This window comes from Diuraphis noxia, unplaced genomic scaffold, assembly GCF_037042655.1.
Source record: "Diuraphis noxia isolate RWA-SAM2 unplaced genomic scaffold, SU_Dnox_SAM2 contig0001, whole genome shotgun sequence".
Lineage (NCBI taxonomy): Eukaryota > Metazoa > Arthropoda > Insecta > Hemiptera > Aphididae > Diuraphis > Diuraphis noxia.
The window spans coordinates 43,953,641-43,975,633 of NW_028301711.1; the positions used below are offsets into that span (position 1 = coordinate 43,953,641).

General features: G+C 27.5%; 1 protein-coding gene and 3 pseudogenes across 1 annotated transcript; 3 read left to right on the forward strand and 1 right to left on the reverse strand.

Moving 5' to 3' along the window:
- Positions 1-4,339: 4,339 nt before the first annotated feature.
- Positions 4,340-15,795, reverse strand: LOC149060738 (52 kDa repressor of the inhibitor of the protein kinase-like; annotated as a pseudogene).
- On the forward strand, positions 5,786-6,242 carry LOC149060739 (uncharacterized; annotated as a pseudogene).
- Positions 8,705-11,513, forward strand: LOC149060740 (uncharacterized; annotated as a pseudogene).
- A 4,002-nt stretch (positions 15,796-19,797) lies between the features above and the next one.
- Positions 19,798-21,675, forward strand: LOC149060741 (uncharacterized). Its single transcript, XM_089216672.1, has 2 exons — positions 19,798-19,935; positions 20,716-21,675. The coding sequence occupies exons 1-2, from the start codon at positions 19,890-19,892 to the stop codon at positions 20,991-20,993; spliced, it is 324 nt and encodes a 107-aa protein (XP_089072798.1). The 5' UTR covers positions 19,798-19,889; the 3' UTR covers positions 20,994-21,675.
- The last annotated feature ends 318 nt before the right edge of the window (positions 21,676-21,993 follow it).

Consider the following 21,993-nt stretch of genomic DNA (forward strand, 5'->3'; position numbering starts at 1 on the left):
TTAAAAATTTCTAAATATTATCTTCATTTATTAATTAAATTTTAAGAACATAATATAATTGCATATTAATATGTATCAAATAAATATATTATTTAATTTTAAAGTATTGTTTTATTCATAGAATTATTCAATTTCTATAAAATAAAATGCTAAAATAGAAGAAAAAAAATTGCATACATCAACTGACTACATTTGCTCTTCTTGAGTAAAACATTTTAATTTTTAGTTTTTAATATTAAATCATAATTAAAACAATTTATCATTGTTAAAAGATAAAATTAGTTTAGTAGCTATTTGAAATGATATTCTCTAAAGTGTCTTTGTGCTAATTTAAATGTGTAGCGTTTTGTTTGTTTTAATAATTGTATATAGAGTATGGTACAGTGGTCTGGGATCTGTTTACAGCTTAAAATCTACTATAGAGTCCACCAAAGGTTCTTGTGAGGTTCCTAGTTATATGTTGCATATTCCTTGTAAACTACATGATTTTACTCCATAGCAAATTTAGGTGAAGGTGTTCAACAGGATTTGAATTCTTGGGTAAGAAAGAAGACTCTTCTACTAATTCCTAGTTCTACTGTTATTCATAAAAGTCACCAGCATTCTTTTAGATTTATTGTTAACTTTTTTTATTCTTCATTACACCACCAAATACCAATTGTTATACGTCTCGCTATAATGCAGATCTATCCTTTCTAATTTTTGTTTTGACACTTAATAGTTTGGTTATTTTGTACATATTATTAAATGAATAATTAAATAAAAAAAATTGTAATTATGTATAATCTTAAATTATTAATAAAATTCTGCATTTTTTTATGCTTACACATAGTGTAATATATTATTATTATTATTTTCGCTTATTATTAAATTATTATACTTAGTTCTCAAATACAATGTATATTATAGAATTGATATTATTTTGTCTATTGCTGATAATATTATAAGTTATAGATTGTTATAGAACTACTACATAGATTGCTCTGTTTCCAAATAAACTTAAAATACATACATTTTTATTTTTTCTAGGCACTTACTAGATACCATTAAAAATTAAGCATTTCCGTTTGATTGTTTACTTTTATGCTTAAAATATTGATTATATAAGTAGAGTATGTATTTAGTTATTATTTTTATTGTTAGACCAATAAAAAAATTATTCTGCTACTGTAGAATAAATGTATGTGTGAATGTGTGTATGCGGTACAAAAATTATAGATTACTAACATCTAATTGATGCTCGGTAAATAAATATTAATATATTATAATGAATGGTGAAGTTTTATGGAGACAAAATATGCCATGAATTTATTGGTCTTAGCAAATGTTCACTTACATAATTGATTATGTAAATGTTTTTTTCTTTGTGGTGCTTAGAACATTCTCCCCTGTTATTACAATAAATGACAGAGTTTGTTGCACCTTGCTCGATGGAAGTTTTCCCTTCTATTGCTATGTAAACTGAGGGTACACTCTAACATATCTTAAGTAGGTACACTTAATTGTAACTGATTGTGAAATCAAACGCCCTCTTATTGGAATATAAGGTTTTCTAATTTAAGATAGAAATGCTTTAGGTCCGCAATCAATAAAATCATGAATTTATGATGGTTACTCACAAAAATCAGCTATTCAACTATTCTAGTTCCTACCTTACACTTTACAGGAAGGAATATCAGATACTTCTAACTAGTTGTTAATCTGGCATTTTTAATCAACCTTTAGAAACTAGAAAATTCTGAACATTGTATTTAAAAAGCTCCAATTGCTTGAGTTTATATATGAATGCATGATATATTAATATACGATATTTTACTTCATTATTAATATTAATATTATTTCATCATTACTATATATTATAATAATGACTAATGATAATTATGCAATAGTAAGCCACTGTTGAGAAACCATTATCTTAATAAATACAATTACTATCTATATATAGCCTATATTGTGTCTGCGTATTTTTAGGTATTTAAAATAATTTGTGTACTAAATTATTAATGATTATAATTGAATAACATAAGCGTCATAAGCATATGAGATAACTAACTACCTTGAAAGTGTAACTTGCCCAACCTAGAACGACTGACTCTGCGGTTCCCAAGCGGGTGCCGGTGTGTAGTTACAATATTCCGGGAATCGCCTACACATTAGGTGTTGCCCGTAGACTACAATAATATACTCTTATATTCTAATACAGAAGGCTAATACTATATACTATTAGCTAATGCGTTTATAACAATCAGCATGAATAAACAACTTAAAGTTTTGCAACTCATCAAAGAACTTCGACTCTAGATTAGATCTGAAGCTCTGTCTCTGTGCGAGGTGATTGTATTCACGAAAAACTGTTTGCAATGATTCAATGAGACCTCTTTTTAAATTTGGAATCATATTTGTTCGAGTAGATAGGTATTTGATCCGACTCTGACATAAAATATATTTATAAAAATTTAGCATTATTTCCAATTTCGGGTAATAAACTACCTATTAAATGATGCACTTGACCCGGAATTTTAAAAGTGGTTATGAAGTTCCCTTCAGCTATTTCGTTTGCTCTAAACGATGTCATTTGAAACAGTGTATTATACCGTCTAGAGTTATCAAAGAAATGTTTTGATAAAGGGTGAGAATTATCAATTAAACTTTTAATTAGGCCTGGAAGATCCTTAAATTGGTGTAAAACAACTCTACCGTCAGAGCAGCTAAGTCCATGAGTTTCATCTTTCCATTTTTTTGCATGGCACTTAGGACATAATATAGTCATTGGTCCTATTTGAAGCGCTGTAAATTTTAAATAATCAATCTCTGATTGATAATTTAACGCTGATTTCAGACTCAGAACCTTCTCCTGGCAATGACGACCCAAACAAAAAAAGAGTGAGCCAAATCGGGCCTGCCGTTCTCAATTGATGAATTGTTATACATTTTTGTCTCCATATTTATATATTATATAGATTATAATGAATAACATAAGAATATGAGATAACTAACTACCTTGAAAGTGTAACTTGCTCAACCTAGTTAAGATACTTATGGTGCTGTTAAACTCTTATAAAATATAATAACATTAACATAATTTATCTATTGTTACCTTATGTTTAGTTTTAATCAATATTTAGGCGCGCAAAATGTATCATTAATCTAGTATAAAGTATAATATGTAAGAATATATTATTTAAAATTACAAAAATATAAACTTATAGATTATGGAGTACATACATCATTGGAGTACAATAAATATTATGGTTTTTATATTATTATACCAATAAAACCAGTATATAGGTACCATGTTCATGTAATATTATCCATGTCTTCTTTTATTTTGCACATTCCGTTTAATTCTACCTATTTTTAAGTACGATTCTTTTTGAACTTCTATTAAAAATATTTAGTATTGTAAAACAATTAGGATTGCAAAGTATAAAATTTCTATTAACATATCTATGAAAAACTGCAGGTCCATTTGTCGTCCTAGGATCCATGGATCGGCACACCTGCCCAAAAATAAGGTGGGAATAAACATTTTCATCAATAATTTTGTCTACAATATAATCCTTAAAATATTCAATATTATATTGTACCATGACCATGAGAGATTCATCAATCCCCTTATTAGAAGGTAAATAACTTAGATCGAAAAAACATTGTAGCCATTAAAACACAACTGTTTTTCCAGCATAATGCTATTATTTAATTCTTAATAATTTTTAATGCGACAAAACCAGGCTTGGCTAAAGTGAAAATGACAACCTTCTGCTACTTGACAATTTTCGAAAACTTGCATTGTCAGACGCTTTTTCAAAGCCTAATTATACCATTTCCAATTGCAATTGTTTATAACAATTCATTCTCTCAAAAATTTAAATTCTCAATAGTTAATTAATATTAAGTAAATATAATTGTGGTTGTACAAAAATAGACAGGTTAGGTTAATCGGGTTGATTTTTAATCCCACGTTATCTAATTATGTCTTCCATTGTAAATTTATGTCCTCGCGAGATGTCCTTAATTTCAAGTTTGAAGCAGAATAATTCATAAATAAATATGTTTTTACTTTATAATTTTAATAAGACATCAACGATTATTAATAAAATAATAATAACTGAGCAACGAGCACAAAGAGACGTGCTCAGGATTTTTCTATGGGAGGGGGGGAGGGTTCACTTAATATTTTTTAATAGATCCATTTAATAATATAAAATTTAGGTATTATACATTATACATATCACATATTTATTGCCTATAGATAATACACATAACAATGGACAATATTGAATATATACATATATACACATATATACATATTATATATTCCTAAATACATAACATATTTTTAAAGAACAAAGTCTAATTTTCTAGGCTTTTTGGCCAATTCATCAAGGACTTCTTCAGCTGTTATTGGAACTTCCTTATGAACGGCCAGCATTGTCAATCCATTAAGTCTAGTCTAGAAAAAATATGTTGTAAATATAAACATAAAAAAAATATTATAATTAATTATTTATTTAAATTTTGAAATGTTTACTTCTGTCATCGTGCTACGTAGATAATTCTTCAATCTTTTAAGACATGAAAATGTTCGTTCCGGTATTGCAGTTGACACAGGTAGTGTAACTTAAATTTTTACAAAGTCTCAAAGCTTCTAAACCATTTTTTGGTCGCTGTTCATTATTTTCTAACAAAGCATGCCTTAGATGTAATTCTGCCATAACTATTTTTGTCACTATCGAGATAGAATATAATAAGTTCACCAAATTCGTCTGAATATAAACCAGAAAATAAACTCTGAAATCCTGAAAAAATACTTAAATTCAGTAGCCAAAAGTTAAAAAAAATAATTAAATATATACCCAGAATTTTTTCGGGGGGTTAAAATAATATAACATTAAATTGTGTTGAATTTCATTTTATTTATTTTTATAATTTTATATATTTTATCTTTAAAAAAAAAAAAAAAACTTTAAGGGGATCGGTGGCGGACAGTTATTTTAGCCAAAACATCCAATTTTTATTCCATCATACTGATCGATGTAGTAATGCGATAATAATGTTTTAAACTGATTTGAATTTGTTATTATGTCTTTTTGAGATCGGTCAGTTTATTTTCCCCAATTTGACCCCCCTAACAGCTAAAAATTTGGTTTGAATATTTAGAAATTTCGGCATTTTCAAACGTTGATTATTCGGAATATAAATCAGAAATCATAAAATGTGAACTGACCGATCTCAAGTAGACATTATAACGAATTCAAATCAGTTATAAAAAGTATTATCGCATTACTACATCGATCAATATGATGGAATAAAAATACATAGTTTTAGTAAAAAAAAATACACGTTCTGGATCGTTCATGCGCGTGACAGTATGGCAGTGACTTGTACCGCACGTGCCGCGTGCGGAAGAGTTCCTCCGCCACTACCGTTCCTTCACCTATATCGCATGCCGTGGTCTGCGATAGATAGATTATAAATCGTAATTATATACTATTCTAGGTATTACAACGGTACAATTTATAATAAGATATTTAATATGTTGCGTATATTGATAATTTGGTATGAATGAAATATAATATAATAATATAACATGAAAATATGAAATATTGTTCATTTGAGCTTCGCCTCACGTCGTCAGTTCGTTACTACACTTGGACTTTGTATACCTATCAGTATATGTATTTTTTCGCTAGTGTAAAATAGTAAGATTTTTACTCACTTTTTTATTTAATTATATTTTGTTTTTATAAAACGTGATTTGTTTTATTTAAAATAATTTGGTAAAATGGGAAATAAAAAACAAAAACTATCCAAAGTGAAAAAAATAGAGGAAATATTTCATCACTTTTAAATTGGCAAACTCATCGCCTACAAAAAACAGTAAGTGAACTTACTTAAATGTTTGTTTCATTACCAATTTCATTTTTGATTTTTGCTTTAATTATTTCGTAGGATAACACCGAAAGTTTGACTATTCCAATTGAAGATCAAAATAACGAGTATATACATATAGAACAAAGTAGTATTGAATTGTTCGTAATATATTTTATTTTTTTTGTACATTTACACGTTTTGGGCTATTGATGCAATTTTTTTTTTCGTTATTTAGAATAAATACCGATGATGTAAAAATGGGTTGCAATATATTATCTCCGTCGACATCAAATATTAATCACAATATACTTGATTCGAAGTATAAATTGCTTGTGACAAATACAAACGAAAATAAACAAGTACAGTAAGTAAATAATCTATTTATACAGAAGATAAAATTTGTCCCAGTGCAATATTGTATGTTAGACAAATTATTTTAATTATTTTAATTATATGCAAAAGTGAATATCCTTGGTGCATTATAGAGGTCAAAAGTAAACATTTTCGAATAGTTTTCAAAAAAATCGAGAAAAATGAAAAAAAAAGTGACAGAAAAACAAAAAATTTTTTACGCAAAACCAGTTTTCGACCAAATCGATTTTTTTGTATGGTTGTAATTCAAAAACTGCAATCACTATAAATACTTGCAGTTTTCACCAAATGTTTATATAATCGTTATCTATATACTGTTTAATTTTCAAAAATTTTTGAATTTTTTTGAGTTGTTTATAGACCACTGAAATTTTCGATTTTTATGAGAATTTTTTTTTTGAAGTATCGGTAAAAAAATGTTGGATGACCAAAAAAACTTGAAAATTTAATACTAGGTTCTTTATGAGTTGTTCGTATTGTATAGCTAAAAAAAATTAAATATCGTTTCAAAATAGAATATAATATGACAATATTTAAATGTAATATATCCTAGACTGACAATTCATCTCCGTTCAGAATCGTTTTTCGTATACAATGATACCTATCATTGCATTCAAATCTAACCTACCCTAGTCAGAGGTCCACCCCACCACCTAATGTACAGCAGAGCGACATCTACTTACCCGCTTTTTTTTGTGTTTTGTTTTTGCAAGGTACAATTGTGAAGGCCGAAGATTTGTGGACATAAAACACTTCTTCAATTCTTTAAAAAATATTAAACACGATCCTTTTAGTTGTACATTTCAAAATTTAAGTTTAATAAATGAAAGAAAAAATGGTTTTTTTTCGGAATTTATTTTCAAATGTGATTTATGCAATAAAATTGACATTATATCTAACGAGCCTAAGACAACTGACATTTCGTTATCTATTAACACCGCTATTGTAATGGCAACCATAAACTCAGGACAAGGATTTGCTCAATTAGATACCATGGCAGCTTTTTTAAATATGCCAAGTATGTCAAACATGACTTACCAAAAACTTCACTTAGATATATCAAATCACACCAATGACACGGCTATAGAAGCAATGATACTAGCGGGAAATGAAGAAGCTGAAATTGCTAAAAAAGTAGGTAATGTAAATGAAAATGGAATACCACTTATAACTGTGATTGCCGACGGTGCTTGGTCGAAAAGATCATACAAAAGTGGTTATAATGCACTGTCTGGTGTAGTAAGTATTTTATTTTATATATTTATAGCAGGGCTTTGCACCTGAACGAAACCCAAAACCCGAAACCCCAATTAACCCGAATAAATTTGCAAAACCAAACCCGTATAATACAACACCTGAATGAAAAAATTAACACCTGAATTAACCAGAAACCAGAATTAATATTTGGGTTAACCCAAAACCCGAATTATTATTAAATACAAAGAAATGAGTGGCATATCAATTCGTATGTATTTTACGCAAATAAGAAGATAAGAAAATAGTTGGCGTTATATTAATAAAACATAACATAATAATATTATGTTGTATCAACTATTGATATTGACAGAAACTGTATAATTATTAATTCTCGACGATATTATCTTTAAACACGCGCGTGTATTACCCTTATTTGCTTGTGTTGCTTGTGACCTGCGTTTAGTCATGACTTGTGATCTATTCTTTTATCCATGCTTGTGATCACAATAATATACAGTGTCAAACGTGTCTATACAGTGTACAGACTACAAATACAACAGAATATAATATGAAAAATTAATATAAATTTAATGAATTAATATTAAATATAAACCAACTAAAGGTGTAGAATCTAGATCATTGTTTTATATTATTTCACAATATTAAATAATTATATTTGTGTTATCTAACCTTTGTATTCAACAATACTAACAACAAAATTATGTTTGATCAAAATAAATAATAAACAAGAAGTTTTTTTTGTAGAAAAATGACTTTTTAATGGTAAGTATGATTTTAATATGTTTTTTTTAAAATTATATTTGCTTTAAAAATAAAATAAAAGTACAATACCAAATTCGCGTCGAAAATCTCATGTTAATTGATATAAAACATGGGTATTTTTTAACACCCGAATTAACCATAATTACCCAAATAAATTTACATTTAACCATAACCAGAAAAGTTCATTAACCCGAAACACCCAAATTCAATAACCAAAATTTTCCTTAAACACCCAAAACCCAAAACCCGAAAAAATTATTCCGGTGCAAAGCCCTGATTTATAGATTATTTGATATTTTCGGTATCACTATTGTATTTTTTATCACAACAGGCGTCAATTATAGGTTATAATACAAAAAAAGTACTGTATATGGGGGTGCGTAATAAATATTGTTCGATCTGTGATAAAGCAAAATTAAATGGAAATGCCGCTTCAACTCACGGATGCTTCAAAAATTGGGATGGTACTTCTACAGCAATGGAAGCTGATATTATTGTGGAAGGATTTCGGCAAAGCATTCCAATGCATAATATTATATATAATAAGCTTATAGGAGATGGTGACTCAAGTGTAACTAAAAAATTATTTATGGCTAAACCATATTGGACGCGATGTTTTTGTTACAAAAATTGAATGTATGAATCACATTCTCAGAAATTATCTGAATCGAATCGTTGATTTGTCCGTTCATCGTAAAAGTTCTTCTGGAACAGTTGTACCCGGAGTTCTTAGGAAAGTTTTAAAAGATAAACGACTAAAATTACGGTATGTGTATATGCATAATTTATATGTAAATTATATAATATTAATACTGTAAGCCTGCAATTTAGATTGGTCTGTTAAAAATTATTAGAAAAAATAATAAATGTATATATTTTAAAATAGGTGTGCAATTACCAAGGCAATAGTTTTTCGAAAAAATATGACGTTGCATCATAATGAAAAAGTTGAACTTTTAAAACAAGATATATTGAACAGCCCATACCATGTATTTGGAGATCATTCTAATTGTGCCAAGTATAAAAATTTAATATAAATTAAATGATACATTTTTTTTTATCTGCAATCGTTTATAATTATGTATTTATATTTTATGTACCTAGTTACTTTTGTGATGGTCCTAAAGAAAGTGAAGTAAATTTAGTTCCTCAGATGGAAAATTGTGGACTGTTCAAAGATATTTTAGGAGCTAGAAATATTGTCGCTCATCATGCTCAAAGCCTAATATACAACGTAAACAATAATGCAGTTGAAGGCTTTAATAGTGTGGTTGCCAAGTATGTAGGTGGAAAAAGAGTTAATTTTTCTTCTAGAGGTAAATAATAACAAATACTTATAAAACTAAAAATTATATTTTCGTATTATATGTTTGACATATTATGTATAACTGACATTTTATAGGCTCATATAGTGCACGGTGTAATACAGCGGTAACATCGTATAATTTTGGACCAAAATATATTAGTAATTTACATAAACAAATTACGAATACTAGCCCTGGATTATTTACAAAACAATATATAAAAAGAGTAGAAAGATCAAAATTAAAATTAAAATGTAGACGTTTAAATTTTGAAAGGTATTATATTATAATAATTATACAGTTTATATATAGGTACTCTTAAATTTGTAAACCGTTATATTTAAACCACGATATTTTAAATATCAATATTTTCACTAAGTAAATTATAATTTTATGTTAGAAACATTTTAATTTCAAATATTACAGTTTTTTAAAAATATTTTGTAATAACATTTTTAAATAGGTGCATGTTAAAATCTAATTATTTTTTTTATTGTATTTATTTTAATAATTTGTGATGTATAAACTATAAATTACTATAATTTACTTAACGAAAATATTGATATTTAAAAAAATTTTAAAAAATTAGCCTTTTGACTTAAATAAGTGTTTTTACCATATACATTTTTCTGAAAATCAGATTTACAAATTTTATCAATTTTTAAGTTTTTTATTTTCAGTATTAAAAAATAAAAAATAAAAAATGTAGAGCAAGTGTCTATGAATTATATTTAATAGAAATTTTTAAAAAATATTGATTAGAACAAAAGTTATATCATTAGTCAGAATGTCAGATCTCTGTGAGACACTCTGTATAAGTACTTAATACCTAATATAATATAATAGTATTATTTTTTTAAAATTTCTATTTAATAATGCAGTGAATAATATCGTATTCTCATTTTTAAAAAAATAATTCTAACCATTTTATTGCCTAAAAACAAATAATATAATATATTATATATTCAACTGATTTTTTTTTTACTTATAAATTATAAGAACCTTTCCAAAGAGAACAAAAATTATTGACGGACCAGATGAGAATTATGGAGCTGTAAATGAATTAGAGTGTACAATAACTTATATGCCACATGACAAATATTTAAAAGAGGAAAAAATATTTTTAAATAATTTAAAGCTAACTATAAAAGAAATAGAAGAAGTGGAAAGAAGAACTGTAGGACAGCAAAATAATAATGAATGGCAAAAGTATAGGAATTCACGTCTCACAGCTTCCAATTTTGGCAAAGTGTGTAAACTTAGAGCAAGCACTTCTCGGGCAAACACCGTCAAAAAAATACTCTATGATATTTTTCAAGGAAACTCTGCCACTAGGTTTGCATTATAGTAATCAAGCATATTGCATCATTACTCTAAAAATTATATAGTTAAATGTTATTTTATTCATACTATAGGTACGGCAATGAAAATGAACCAATGGCCAAAAGAGATTTTGAAAAAAAATTTGATGTTAAAATTGAACCAGCAGGGTTATTTATACACACAAAACTTAATTATTTAGCCGCAAGTCCCGATGGACTAATAGGCAAAGACGCAATAGTTGAAATTAAGTATCCTCAAAGTATAAAGAATTATACACCGGAAGAAGCTGTAAATAATAAAAAATTAAAATTTATGATTTATAATGATGAAAAACTAATATAAAAAAAAAAATTGTTACTATTTCCAAGTACAAGGACAACTTAATATTACAAAACGAAAATGGTGCTATTTTGTAGTGTGGACGCCCAAAGGTAACTTATACATTTTACTTCATTTTTTTAATTCAAATCAACATAATCTAACATTTTATATTTTTTTATAGGTTTTGTAGTTGATAAAATATTAAGAGACGAGGAATTTTGGAAAAATAATATTGAACCACAATGCACAAAATTTTATATGGAATCTTTAATCCCAGAAATTATAGATTCGAGATTTGATCGAGGATTACCTATAAGATCTGGTTTACCGGAACCATAATATTTGTGTATATATATTTTTAATATACTCTCTAAATTAATACATACAACGTGTATTGTAAATTATTGTAATATATGATCCTTTATACCTACCTAAAATAAATAGAAAACTCTTGTTTATATAATAAATACATTTTTAAGTTATTAAAATTTAAATTGTGAAGGTTTTTGCAGTAAAGCTAAGAAGACGTGTGTAGTATGGACGTCAAACGATAATAATATAGAATGACGTAGAAGACAGCGTATGCGGGTATTTACGTAATTATTATTACCGTGTATTACTATACAGCGTTGTTATAGTTATTTGTCAATTAGCAGATAAGATGTAGAGTGGGTAGTACCTGGTGTAGGGCAGAGACCTGTACACATACTAATAATCATTTACTACGCACACAGTCACAAATAACTCATGCACGCACACTAAATATTGCCTATACCTAACTCCTTAAATATACACCACCACCGATCCCCTTAAATGTATATTCAATTTTTGTTTTGATTTTTTAGCAAGTTCATCCATAACATCATTAATATCACGTTAATATTGCGATGGAAAATTAGTAAGGCTAAACCATTTAAGCGTATTTGTCCAGAAGAATTTCTCAAATAAGTTTTCAAACGACGGAGTGATGAAAACGATTGTTCTCCCGTGGCAGTAGACACTGGAAGTGTTATGAATATTTGAAGAAGTTAAGTTATTATTGGAAAAACATCTGGACTGGTTTCGAAATGTACTTCAATAGCATTTTTTTTTAAATTTGGAAGATGTTAAAGTTGAATATTTACTATTTAATATACCCACAAACCTAATTCTACGTTTAATAAATGATCATTTAAATTTGAATCGGTACATTCATCAATGATATCTTAATATATTTTTACTAATTGTTTGAATTTATTTTTAATTTCTTCAGATATTTTAATTTTCTATCTTAGGTGAAATGCAATCAAAATTATTCAAAACAGCCCTGTGTGATATAAATCTGTCGTTTAATTGTTCTAGACAATTATTTATAAAAGGTATAAATACTGACTATCAAAAAATATTCTTGATTATCTGATTTTACATTGACGTGGCAAACTAATAGTACCTAGTATCAAATTTTTCACATAATGTTATCACAGATAAAAATAATTGTTGAAACTCTACACCACAATTTTTTCTAACAATATCCTGAATATTATTTTGAACATTAGGTGCAATTTTTAAATCAAGATTTTCTGTTTGAAGATATCGACTGAGAGGAAAGCTAATGGAAAGTATTTTCACTAAAATTGATAAAACTGTTTGAAATTTTAACTGTCTTATCGCAGTAAAAAGTTGACTTGCAGAACTAGCAGTGACAGAATCTATCCAAAGTGTAATTTTATCTAGTGCATGTAAAACGGCTGGTTTAAGTTCTTCAAATAGTATAACTGCATCATGGCGATCGTCCCATAGAGTTGCACATAGAGTTTTTAGTTTAAAACGGTCAGTCTGTGGAAATACTTCTTCTATTGACAATTGCAAAATAGTTTGCCTCTTTGGATAACCGAAAAAAGTACTTACACTTAGTATAGTACCTATACAATTTCTTATCTCTAGTATTTTGCAGCTAAAAGTTATAGCTAAATTTAAACAATGTGCACTGCAATGTAAATAAAAGGCATTAGGATGCCCATCAAGAATACATTTTTGTACACCATTATATCTGCCTCTCATTGTTTCCGCTCTGTCCTTACCCAGTTAAATATTTACTATTTAGTCCGAAGTCAGTCACACTTTTCAATATATCATCAGATAAACCTTTTCATGGCATATCTTGAATTTCGATAAATTGTAAGAAGTCCTCTCTTATTTTTTAAATCGGCATAACGAACACATAATGTAATTTGTTCTTTGTTAGAAACATCTGTCGTTTCATCAGCCAAAATTGTGAACGATTTAGATTTATTAACATTAGCAACCAAATGTCCTAGAATTAATTTATTGCAGACTGTTATTATTTCGTTATGATTCAACGGACTTAGATAAGTGGCATTATTTTTGGTAGTTTCTAAATGATTTTTAAGAACATTATCGCCAGGATCGATTCGAAATTTAATTAGCTTTCTGAAATTTCCCTGATTTTCTGTACTTTCATTTAGCTCAATAACTCCCGAATCTCTATGCCCTCTTAACGAAATTCCTTGACTTCCGCAAAATAAAACAGTTTTAATAATTGGACGGGGAAGATCTCTTTTATCATTAATTTCTTTTTTTAAAGCTTCATTTATCTGTTTATCAATTGGTTCAACTTTTTTATTTCTAATTGCTAAAAAACTATCAAATTTAATTAGACTAAGTTTGCGGTAATGATTATTTTGGTGGCCCTTAAACAAATCTTTGGCTTTTTTCCAATTATTAAATTTTCAGTAACTAATTTCCCCGGATTTTGATGTCCATCCTTTCCTAATTCACCTGATAGCGGGAACAAAATACACGTCAAACAAAAATCACCATCTTGTATTTTTGATCAACAAAGCCGACAGAACTCATACGTCCAATTTATTTGAAATTTCAAATTCATATTGCCACTTTGGGAACTTTATAATTTGGATCAGGTACCCACATATTTTTTTAAATATCTATTTTTTCTACAACTGACCACTGAAATTGTTTAAACAACAATAATTCGAACCAGAAGTGTAACCTTGCATATAAATCTATAATCCTTATAAAATATAAATATTAATAAATCTTACCTGTTTTCCTATGTAATAAGAAATATATCTTTGTGCTTCAAAAGTAGAAACTACATTTTTTGTATTATCCAATAAATCATAAGCTGGAATTTGGGATGATGTCGACGGTATGGAAAGTTCATTATATTGAACAATACTTCGTTGTCAAGTTTTCGTTTTTTAATAGGTTGCGAAGATGTTGAGGAAGTCGAGCTGAAGTAGCTCAAAATGTTTTTTTTTTTGATTCTTTGCTCATTTTATTTATGGACTTACGGTAATAAATAAATTTAATAAATTACAAAACGTTAGTACAAATCGAAAACAGCAAAAGTAACAAAACAACACTCGTACGGTGATCAATGTAATTACAATAGAGTAGTAGAGTACAGACTGTTTGCATAGACATTGCATACTTTTATGAAAAACGCTATCGAAGTATTCGAAAATGCACTAAGAATGTAAAAATACATTGGGGATTATAGTTTGTTATGATATCGATATCGCAATCGTAAAAGCCGTTAATCGGTTTTATTATATTATTATATTATCTATATTCTGTATCATACTATCATGTAATTACGGTTAGCAGGAGTCCTGCAGGAGTAATGTAATGGTAATTGCTGGTCAGTTTTATATGTCGTATACGTAATGGGGACCGCTGACCGCTGGGTGTCACGTGATGTGTCGATCGACCATTAAATTAATTAAACATTGAATAATTTTCGGGGGGGGGGGACACGCCACTGAAATGGTATGACTAATTGTTATACGATAGTACACAGCTCTATGTGTACTTCTTTTATTTAAACGTTTTACTAATATACTGATGTCTAATATGTTAGCCATTTTCTAAAATACAATTTTAGTGAAATTGGATAGTCTTTTTGTTATAACAAATTTGATAAATATTCACTTCAGCTTCTTTAAACAGTTTATTAAATTCTTCGTTGATATTTTCTCGTAAAAGTGGAATAGTAGTAACACTTACTTCAGAAAGATCCATTGCTTCTTTAAGATCAATATACATTTTTTGTAAAAGTTTACATAAGGGTAAACACTATCTAAAAATCATATTAAAATAATAACATACCTATAAATATATAGTCCTATAATAATTATGATTACTGAAACAACTTGAAGGGAAATCAAGAATTCTGAGTCCATATCATTCAATAATATTTTGGCATCGGTAGCCGTTGTGTCATTCCACTCATATATTTTATCTAGTGCAGCAACTACAAAGCGAAATAACTCTATAAAATCATTAATAGCTTCCCTACTAACCTAACCCATCTTGTAGCACATAAATGTTTCAAAGATTTTAACTTTGTATCCATGCCACTTTCATCAATGATATGTACCAGAAATTTTTTACGTTTTGGTGTGTTAAAAAAGCAGTAAATTTTTTCTATCACTCCCAAAAAATTCCTTATTGCTTGAATCTCACAAGCTGCAGACACAGCCAAATTTAACGAACGGTGGACATATAATGCCTTGGGGTAAGTTTCTCTCACAATAGTTTGGGTTCCTTTAAAGCGATCTGCCATATTTGAAGCCCCGTCATAACCTTGACCATGCATATTAGAACAGTTTACTCCACAAGAATTAAAACCTATGAAAAAAATGCGTTGATAAAAAAATATGTTTATCATTTTTATAAATTGAATGTACCTATTTATAATTTTCAATGTTTACCATTAATAATAGAAAATGGAATATCTTTCCCTGTTAAGCTGTCAATTTCAATGTACATAAAAAAACGTTTACATAAGTACACATCTGTTCCAGAACCGGCAACATATTGGACATAAATTGACAGTTGTTCTTTCACTGAAATGTCTGTAGTCTCATCTGCTAATACTGAGAAGCATCCAGCAATATTAACTTCCTAAACAATTTTTTTAAATATTAAATCACCACAGGAAGAAATTATTTCATTTTGAATCTTTGAATCTGAGTACTTATTACGACCATCAGATTCTAAAGATTTTTTTTAAATGCTCCATATCTTAAGCCTTGTATTTTAAAATGGCCCGGAAATTACCCTCGATGATGTATGGTTCAGATTCACCTAACACATTAATACATTTTGTACAATTATTATAAAACATGACAATTAAATGTATTAATTTTAAATTACTTTTAAAATAAATCGAACCAAAATCTGTATGGCCACGTAGGGCAAGTTCCTGTCTTCCACAAAGAATGACACATTTTATGATTGAAATAATATCGGCTCTAATTTGTTTCTTTTGTTTTAATCTAAATATTAAATTACATATTAATAATAGTAAAAAATAATGTACCTAATATATACTATTACTGTATAATAATATTGAAAAAGATTATCCAATTATACATTAAGTTTTTAAATAATTTCTATTGAATACATTTCACCATCCAAAATCTCAATAATATTTGGTTGGCTTTTTGAAAACAATTTTAAAAAGTTTTCACCCTTTAATAATGCTACTTTATGATACTCATGTTTATTATGCTTTTCAATACCTATTAAATAATTAATTTTATAAATTTATATTAATATATATTTAATGATTATTATAAGCAAAATATATATCATTCTTAAGCATTTATAATTAAATGAATTATACTTCTAAAGCTTTCTTCCAATTGTGAAAGCCATTTAATACAAAAAACCGCTTCTAACTTTTGAGAATAACAAAGCCCACAATATTTTTTTAACCATCTATAGTGAAATTTAATTTTCCTTTTAACATATTGTTTTAACAGTAGAAATGAATAATTCAGTAGTGGTGACCATAAGTTTGGCAACACTTGTAATTTTTGAATTATTTTTTTTAACGTCACAACAGGACAAAGACTGAAATACTTATACAAATTACAAAGCTTTTGGCAAATAAGATAATATCAATGTGCTCTGAACACAGTGTAAAAATAATATATAACGATGGATCATTCGGTATAATAACTCCAAGGTGGATAACGGTTAACGCGTTCCGATTACACAGATATAATACCTATATATTTGTGGCCGATTATTACGAGGACCAAGGGCATGGAATAATAAAATAAAATATTGTAACAATACTTCTATTTCAGTCTTATGATACAATTCATGAACACCGATTATTCAGTGTTGCCAAATTAGAATAGTTTCACATTTTATTATATTTAAAAAAATTTTAATATTTCCTTCGAGAAAATTTCATATTTCATGGACCACTATTGATTAAAGTATATTATTATTATACAATATATTATATATTACCATGGGGAGGGGGTGTTCAAACCCCATGACCCCCCCCCTTGAGCACCCCTCTGAACGAGCAAGATTAAATATTGCATATTTTTTAGTTCATATATAGTATTCTCATCCGGGATATCATCCCAAATTTCTGAATGAAATATTAAAATAAATGTATAGGTCAGGTTAGGTGTAGCATCAATGTATATCACTAAAATCTAATCACTGGCCATTTCTCTTAAATAGCTGTATATTTGTTCATTAAATAAAATGCAAAGTGTTTTTATTTGTAATATTGATTTTTCTAAAATTAGTTCTCAGTATATCATATGCGATTTTCGAATGTTTACAACTACATACCAACAATATAATGTTATAATTTTATAAGTTAAGATTTATGTTTTGCTTATCTCGTATTGACACTTATGTCTTCACAGGTACAAGGTTCAAGGTAGAAGGTACAACTGGTATAAGGTACAAGGCGCATGACAATAGATACTTAGTACCTTCATAATGATTTTAACAGTTGACATTGTATCTAAAATATAATATGATAATGACAATTTTTTTTTTGTTATGCTTAGAAATCGGTTAGGTATTCATTCAATAAAAAAACCCGCCCATGAATATTAAAATGGTTTTGGAATTTTCAACAATATTGTAGATAATGAATATTGATCATATACTTTTGGGTTTCTTAATGCTAGTTTATTAACCAAAACATTTTTTTTTTTTAATTTAGTTATATTTATAAAATAAATGACAACGAAAATAAATAAGCTATAAAGATATTGTAGGTATATGGTTCAGAATTTACATAGTTCATAGAAAGCCCACTGACCAGTAGTAAAATTTCCACTGTCCAACCTTACCAGTCTACCTTTGGGTATCTATAATCTACGTAATATAAAACATAGGACACTCATAGTACTGAAAAAATGACGATATTATATTAAGATTTCACTTTAGGAACAGTAATTACTAATTATGACTATAATAGCATGTGGCATACTGGCATGCAGATACCTATGTAGAGTATCTACTATATCACCAGAACGTTTTTATCGAATACCGATATGTGACATTGGGCACGAGCCGTTTCGCCCAAAGGTATAAACGTTTTAAAAATAAGTTGGCAATGGTTATTAAATAATATAAAGTTTGTAATTGATGGCAAAAGATTTTTTTAAATATATGTTATAATTATTATTATCATATTAAATATATAGGATATATTATATTATAAAAAAGTTTCTAAAAAGTCGTTAAAAAATATAAATCATTATTTTATTTGAACTTCCACAAATGCTTTTTACAGAGTCGTACCTAGTAATTTTAGTAATAATAAAAATTTCCTATTATTGTTGTCCATTAAAAACAACAAGAAGGTGAAACACAATGTTCATTATACTATACTATACTATATTAGACTTACGTAATATACTTTTATTTAAATAGTTTTTAGTAGAAAGCAATAATTTCTTAAGCAAAACTAATAATTTAAGCTTAATATAATGTAAATTTAAAAAAAAACTTTTGCGATGACTATAAAGATTTTAGTAACAAACAATTATGTATCATATTGTTTAGTAACCATTGCCAACTTAATTTTAAGACGACTAAAACGCCTTTAGTTAAAATGGGTATCCGGGTGAAATGGGAAGAAGAGTCGATTTTGAGTGAAACGGGTTCCGCCCGTGACATAACTATATTAATATACTTTTATATATTAGTATTTGATAGGTAATTGGTTAATTAGTTTTTAATATTTTAATATTTTATTCTTAACACTGTGATTGGCGCCTTGGTGGTTTTAATATTGTTATGTTTCATGACTCATAACATGACGTGTAGTTACATGTATTACTTATTTCTTGTTAAGGTTAGCTTCTGACGTGTCACGCGTGTCTCATTTTTAACATTTGTTTTAAAAACTCGAAATACTATTGTAGAATTCACAAACTGATACAATAATATGTCTTCTGTGCATTATACGATGTTAATGTTTCCTGTATTTCATTGAAACACGACTATTGACTCTGCTTATTATATTAAACTATATATTTACATTATTATTAAATATATATTATTTTCCCATTAGAATAGGTAAACAATGCATTATTGATATAATTATTTCTTAAATATGCGGACGTCTGCTGTATTTTAATGCTTGTAAATTTTAAGATAATTATTTCGTCTTTCAATAAACGATTGTACGCATCCTAATATTTACCTTTCTTTCACCGCCGATTACATTCTAGTTTTATTTTATGTGAGTATAGGTAGTACCAAATTAGTTCGTCTGACCCTAGCGCTATAACATAGCGCCCATATCGGCATTCATTCCATTAATGGTCCAACAACCGATGTGAACTGATGTAATTCAAAGTTTGATGATTTTGTTTGAAGAATTAAATATAATTTTAATAAATTCTCCTGATATCAACCATGAACAAATATACCAAGTATATTTTTGCTTTTATATTAATCACAGGTTAGTAATAAAATTAAGTAAAATCTAAATATATAATATATTATGTCTCTGGTTAAATATCGTATATCTATCACGTAATTGTTTGCTATATGTAGTTCAAAAATTATTTTTAACTGTACGATTATTCAATTATAATTATTTTATTTCTATCAATCAAATGGTTATATATATATATACCTCCTATTTATGATGATTGAAATAGGTAGTTGACTTTATATTAAGTCACCATACATACAGAAAAAAATAATTTATTAACTTTATAAAAAAAGCTATATTTGTTAAAATATTTGATTGATGATTAAAATGATAAAGTAACTGTGATTTTATTTTGCATTATATTTAATAGAAAGATGATTTCCAATAGGCAAAATATTTTACAGCATTTATGTTTTATAAAATATTTTATAACGTTTGGTTTTATCGTTAATTGAACTAAGTTTTTATTAGTTTAAATTTTTAATACTTCATTTCACTAACGATATAATAAATAAGCGCAACATCTAGAACAGTTTAACGTTATCTTATTAATAATGCAGGTAGTTTGTTTTGATTTTCTAAGAAGTCTCAAATGTGAAGTATTTCATTCATTTATACCTTGTTACATTTTCATTTCAGGACGGTCTAATATTTAACTACTGAGGCTTCCTGTATTATATTATGTCTACCTGAAATCTCAAAATAAATAATTATAAAAAGCTGTTTTTTTCTATTTGTTAGTGTAAAATGTAAATTATAAGTACCTATCTTAATAATTCACTTATGGTAACTTTGCTAATATAGGACCAGGATTGATTGTGCCCGTGCATGCTGGGTTATGTAATCCAACCATCGCTCCCTGTGATGTAGGCAGTTGTATGCCATGTAATTTGGGAGAAAAGCAACCGGTGGAACAAAAAAACTGCAATGATCCGAATGGATGCCCAGAAGTCACCAAAGTAAAAATTCAACCCCCTATCGAGTATGCAATACGCAGACTGCCGTTCTTACAACCACCTTCTACGTGCTTGTTTTGTTTCTGGAATATCAATGGATTTTATTGGTATAATAATTATTTATAAACCATAATATTTATTGTTTTTTAACTTAATTTTATAATCTATAATCTATTAATTATATATTTTCATCGTTTTAAATATATTCTTATATACTTATTAGTTATTATATTTTACACTACAATAATGGTATTACATTATACGCATCCAAAAATGTATTAATGCTAAACGTAAGTCGTAAGTAACAATAGACAAAGTTTGATAATTTTTTCAACATTGAAAAAAATGCCGTAACTATTTGACCAACCAGCTGGTTGTAAACATTTAAATTGGGTTCTCAGAGTTCCCATAACATCATACACATTTGGCTACCCTTCTCTCTCACTCACGGGAGCCCATACTGTAACAGCCTAAATCTTAAGACAGCTAGTTACCAAATGTTATTAAATTGTTATTATTATATCTTATATCTTACATCGAGCAGTTGAGCTGTAATTTTTATATAAAACCAAAAAAAAATTCCTATCATATTAAGCTCTTAAAGCAGTACTTTTAAATCAGTTTTATTATATTATGATATTTAATCAACATATAAATCATAAATTGAATATTTATTCTTTCAATAAATTTTAAAGTTACCTGTTACAGCACTGCAGCATTACACATCATTATAAACACGTTCCATAAGTACTAAAATAAGTATATATTTTTAACAATATTTGTTTTTTTTATTTATTCCTGATTTTATATCGCCTATTTTTTAATTTTTAATAATCATTATTATGAATCATAATTTATTGAGTGTAAAATTAATATGTAAAATTAAACAATAAACTTTTGCAAATTATGTGTCACTATCAGCCTACTTATTATTTATATACAACATTCTTCTAAATTGTTTTGTATACTACATAATAGAAATAACTGGATAATAAATGTGCAAATTAATAATAAACAATAATATGTTATATATCAAACTTAAATTAAATGCATCTACCTGTTATTTTACATACTAAAATTTATACTTCACATACATACACATACACATACATATATAAGCATTATT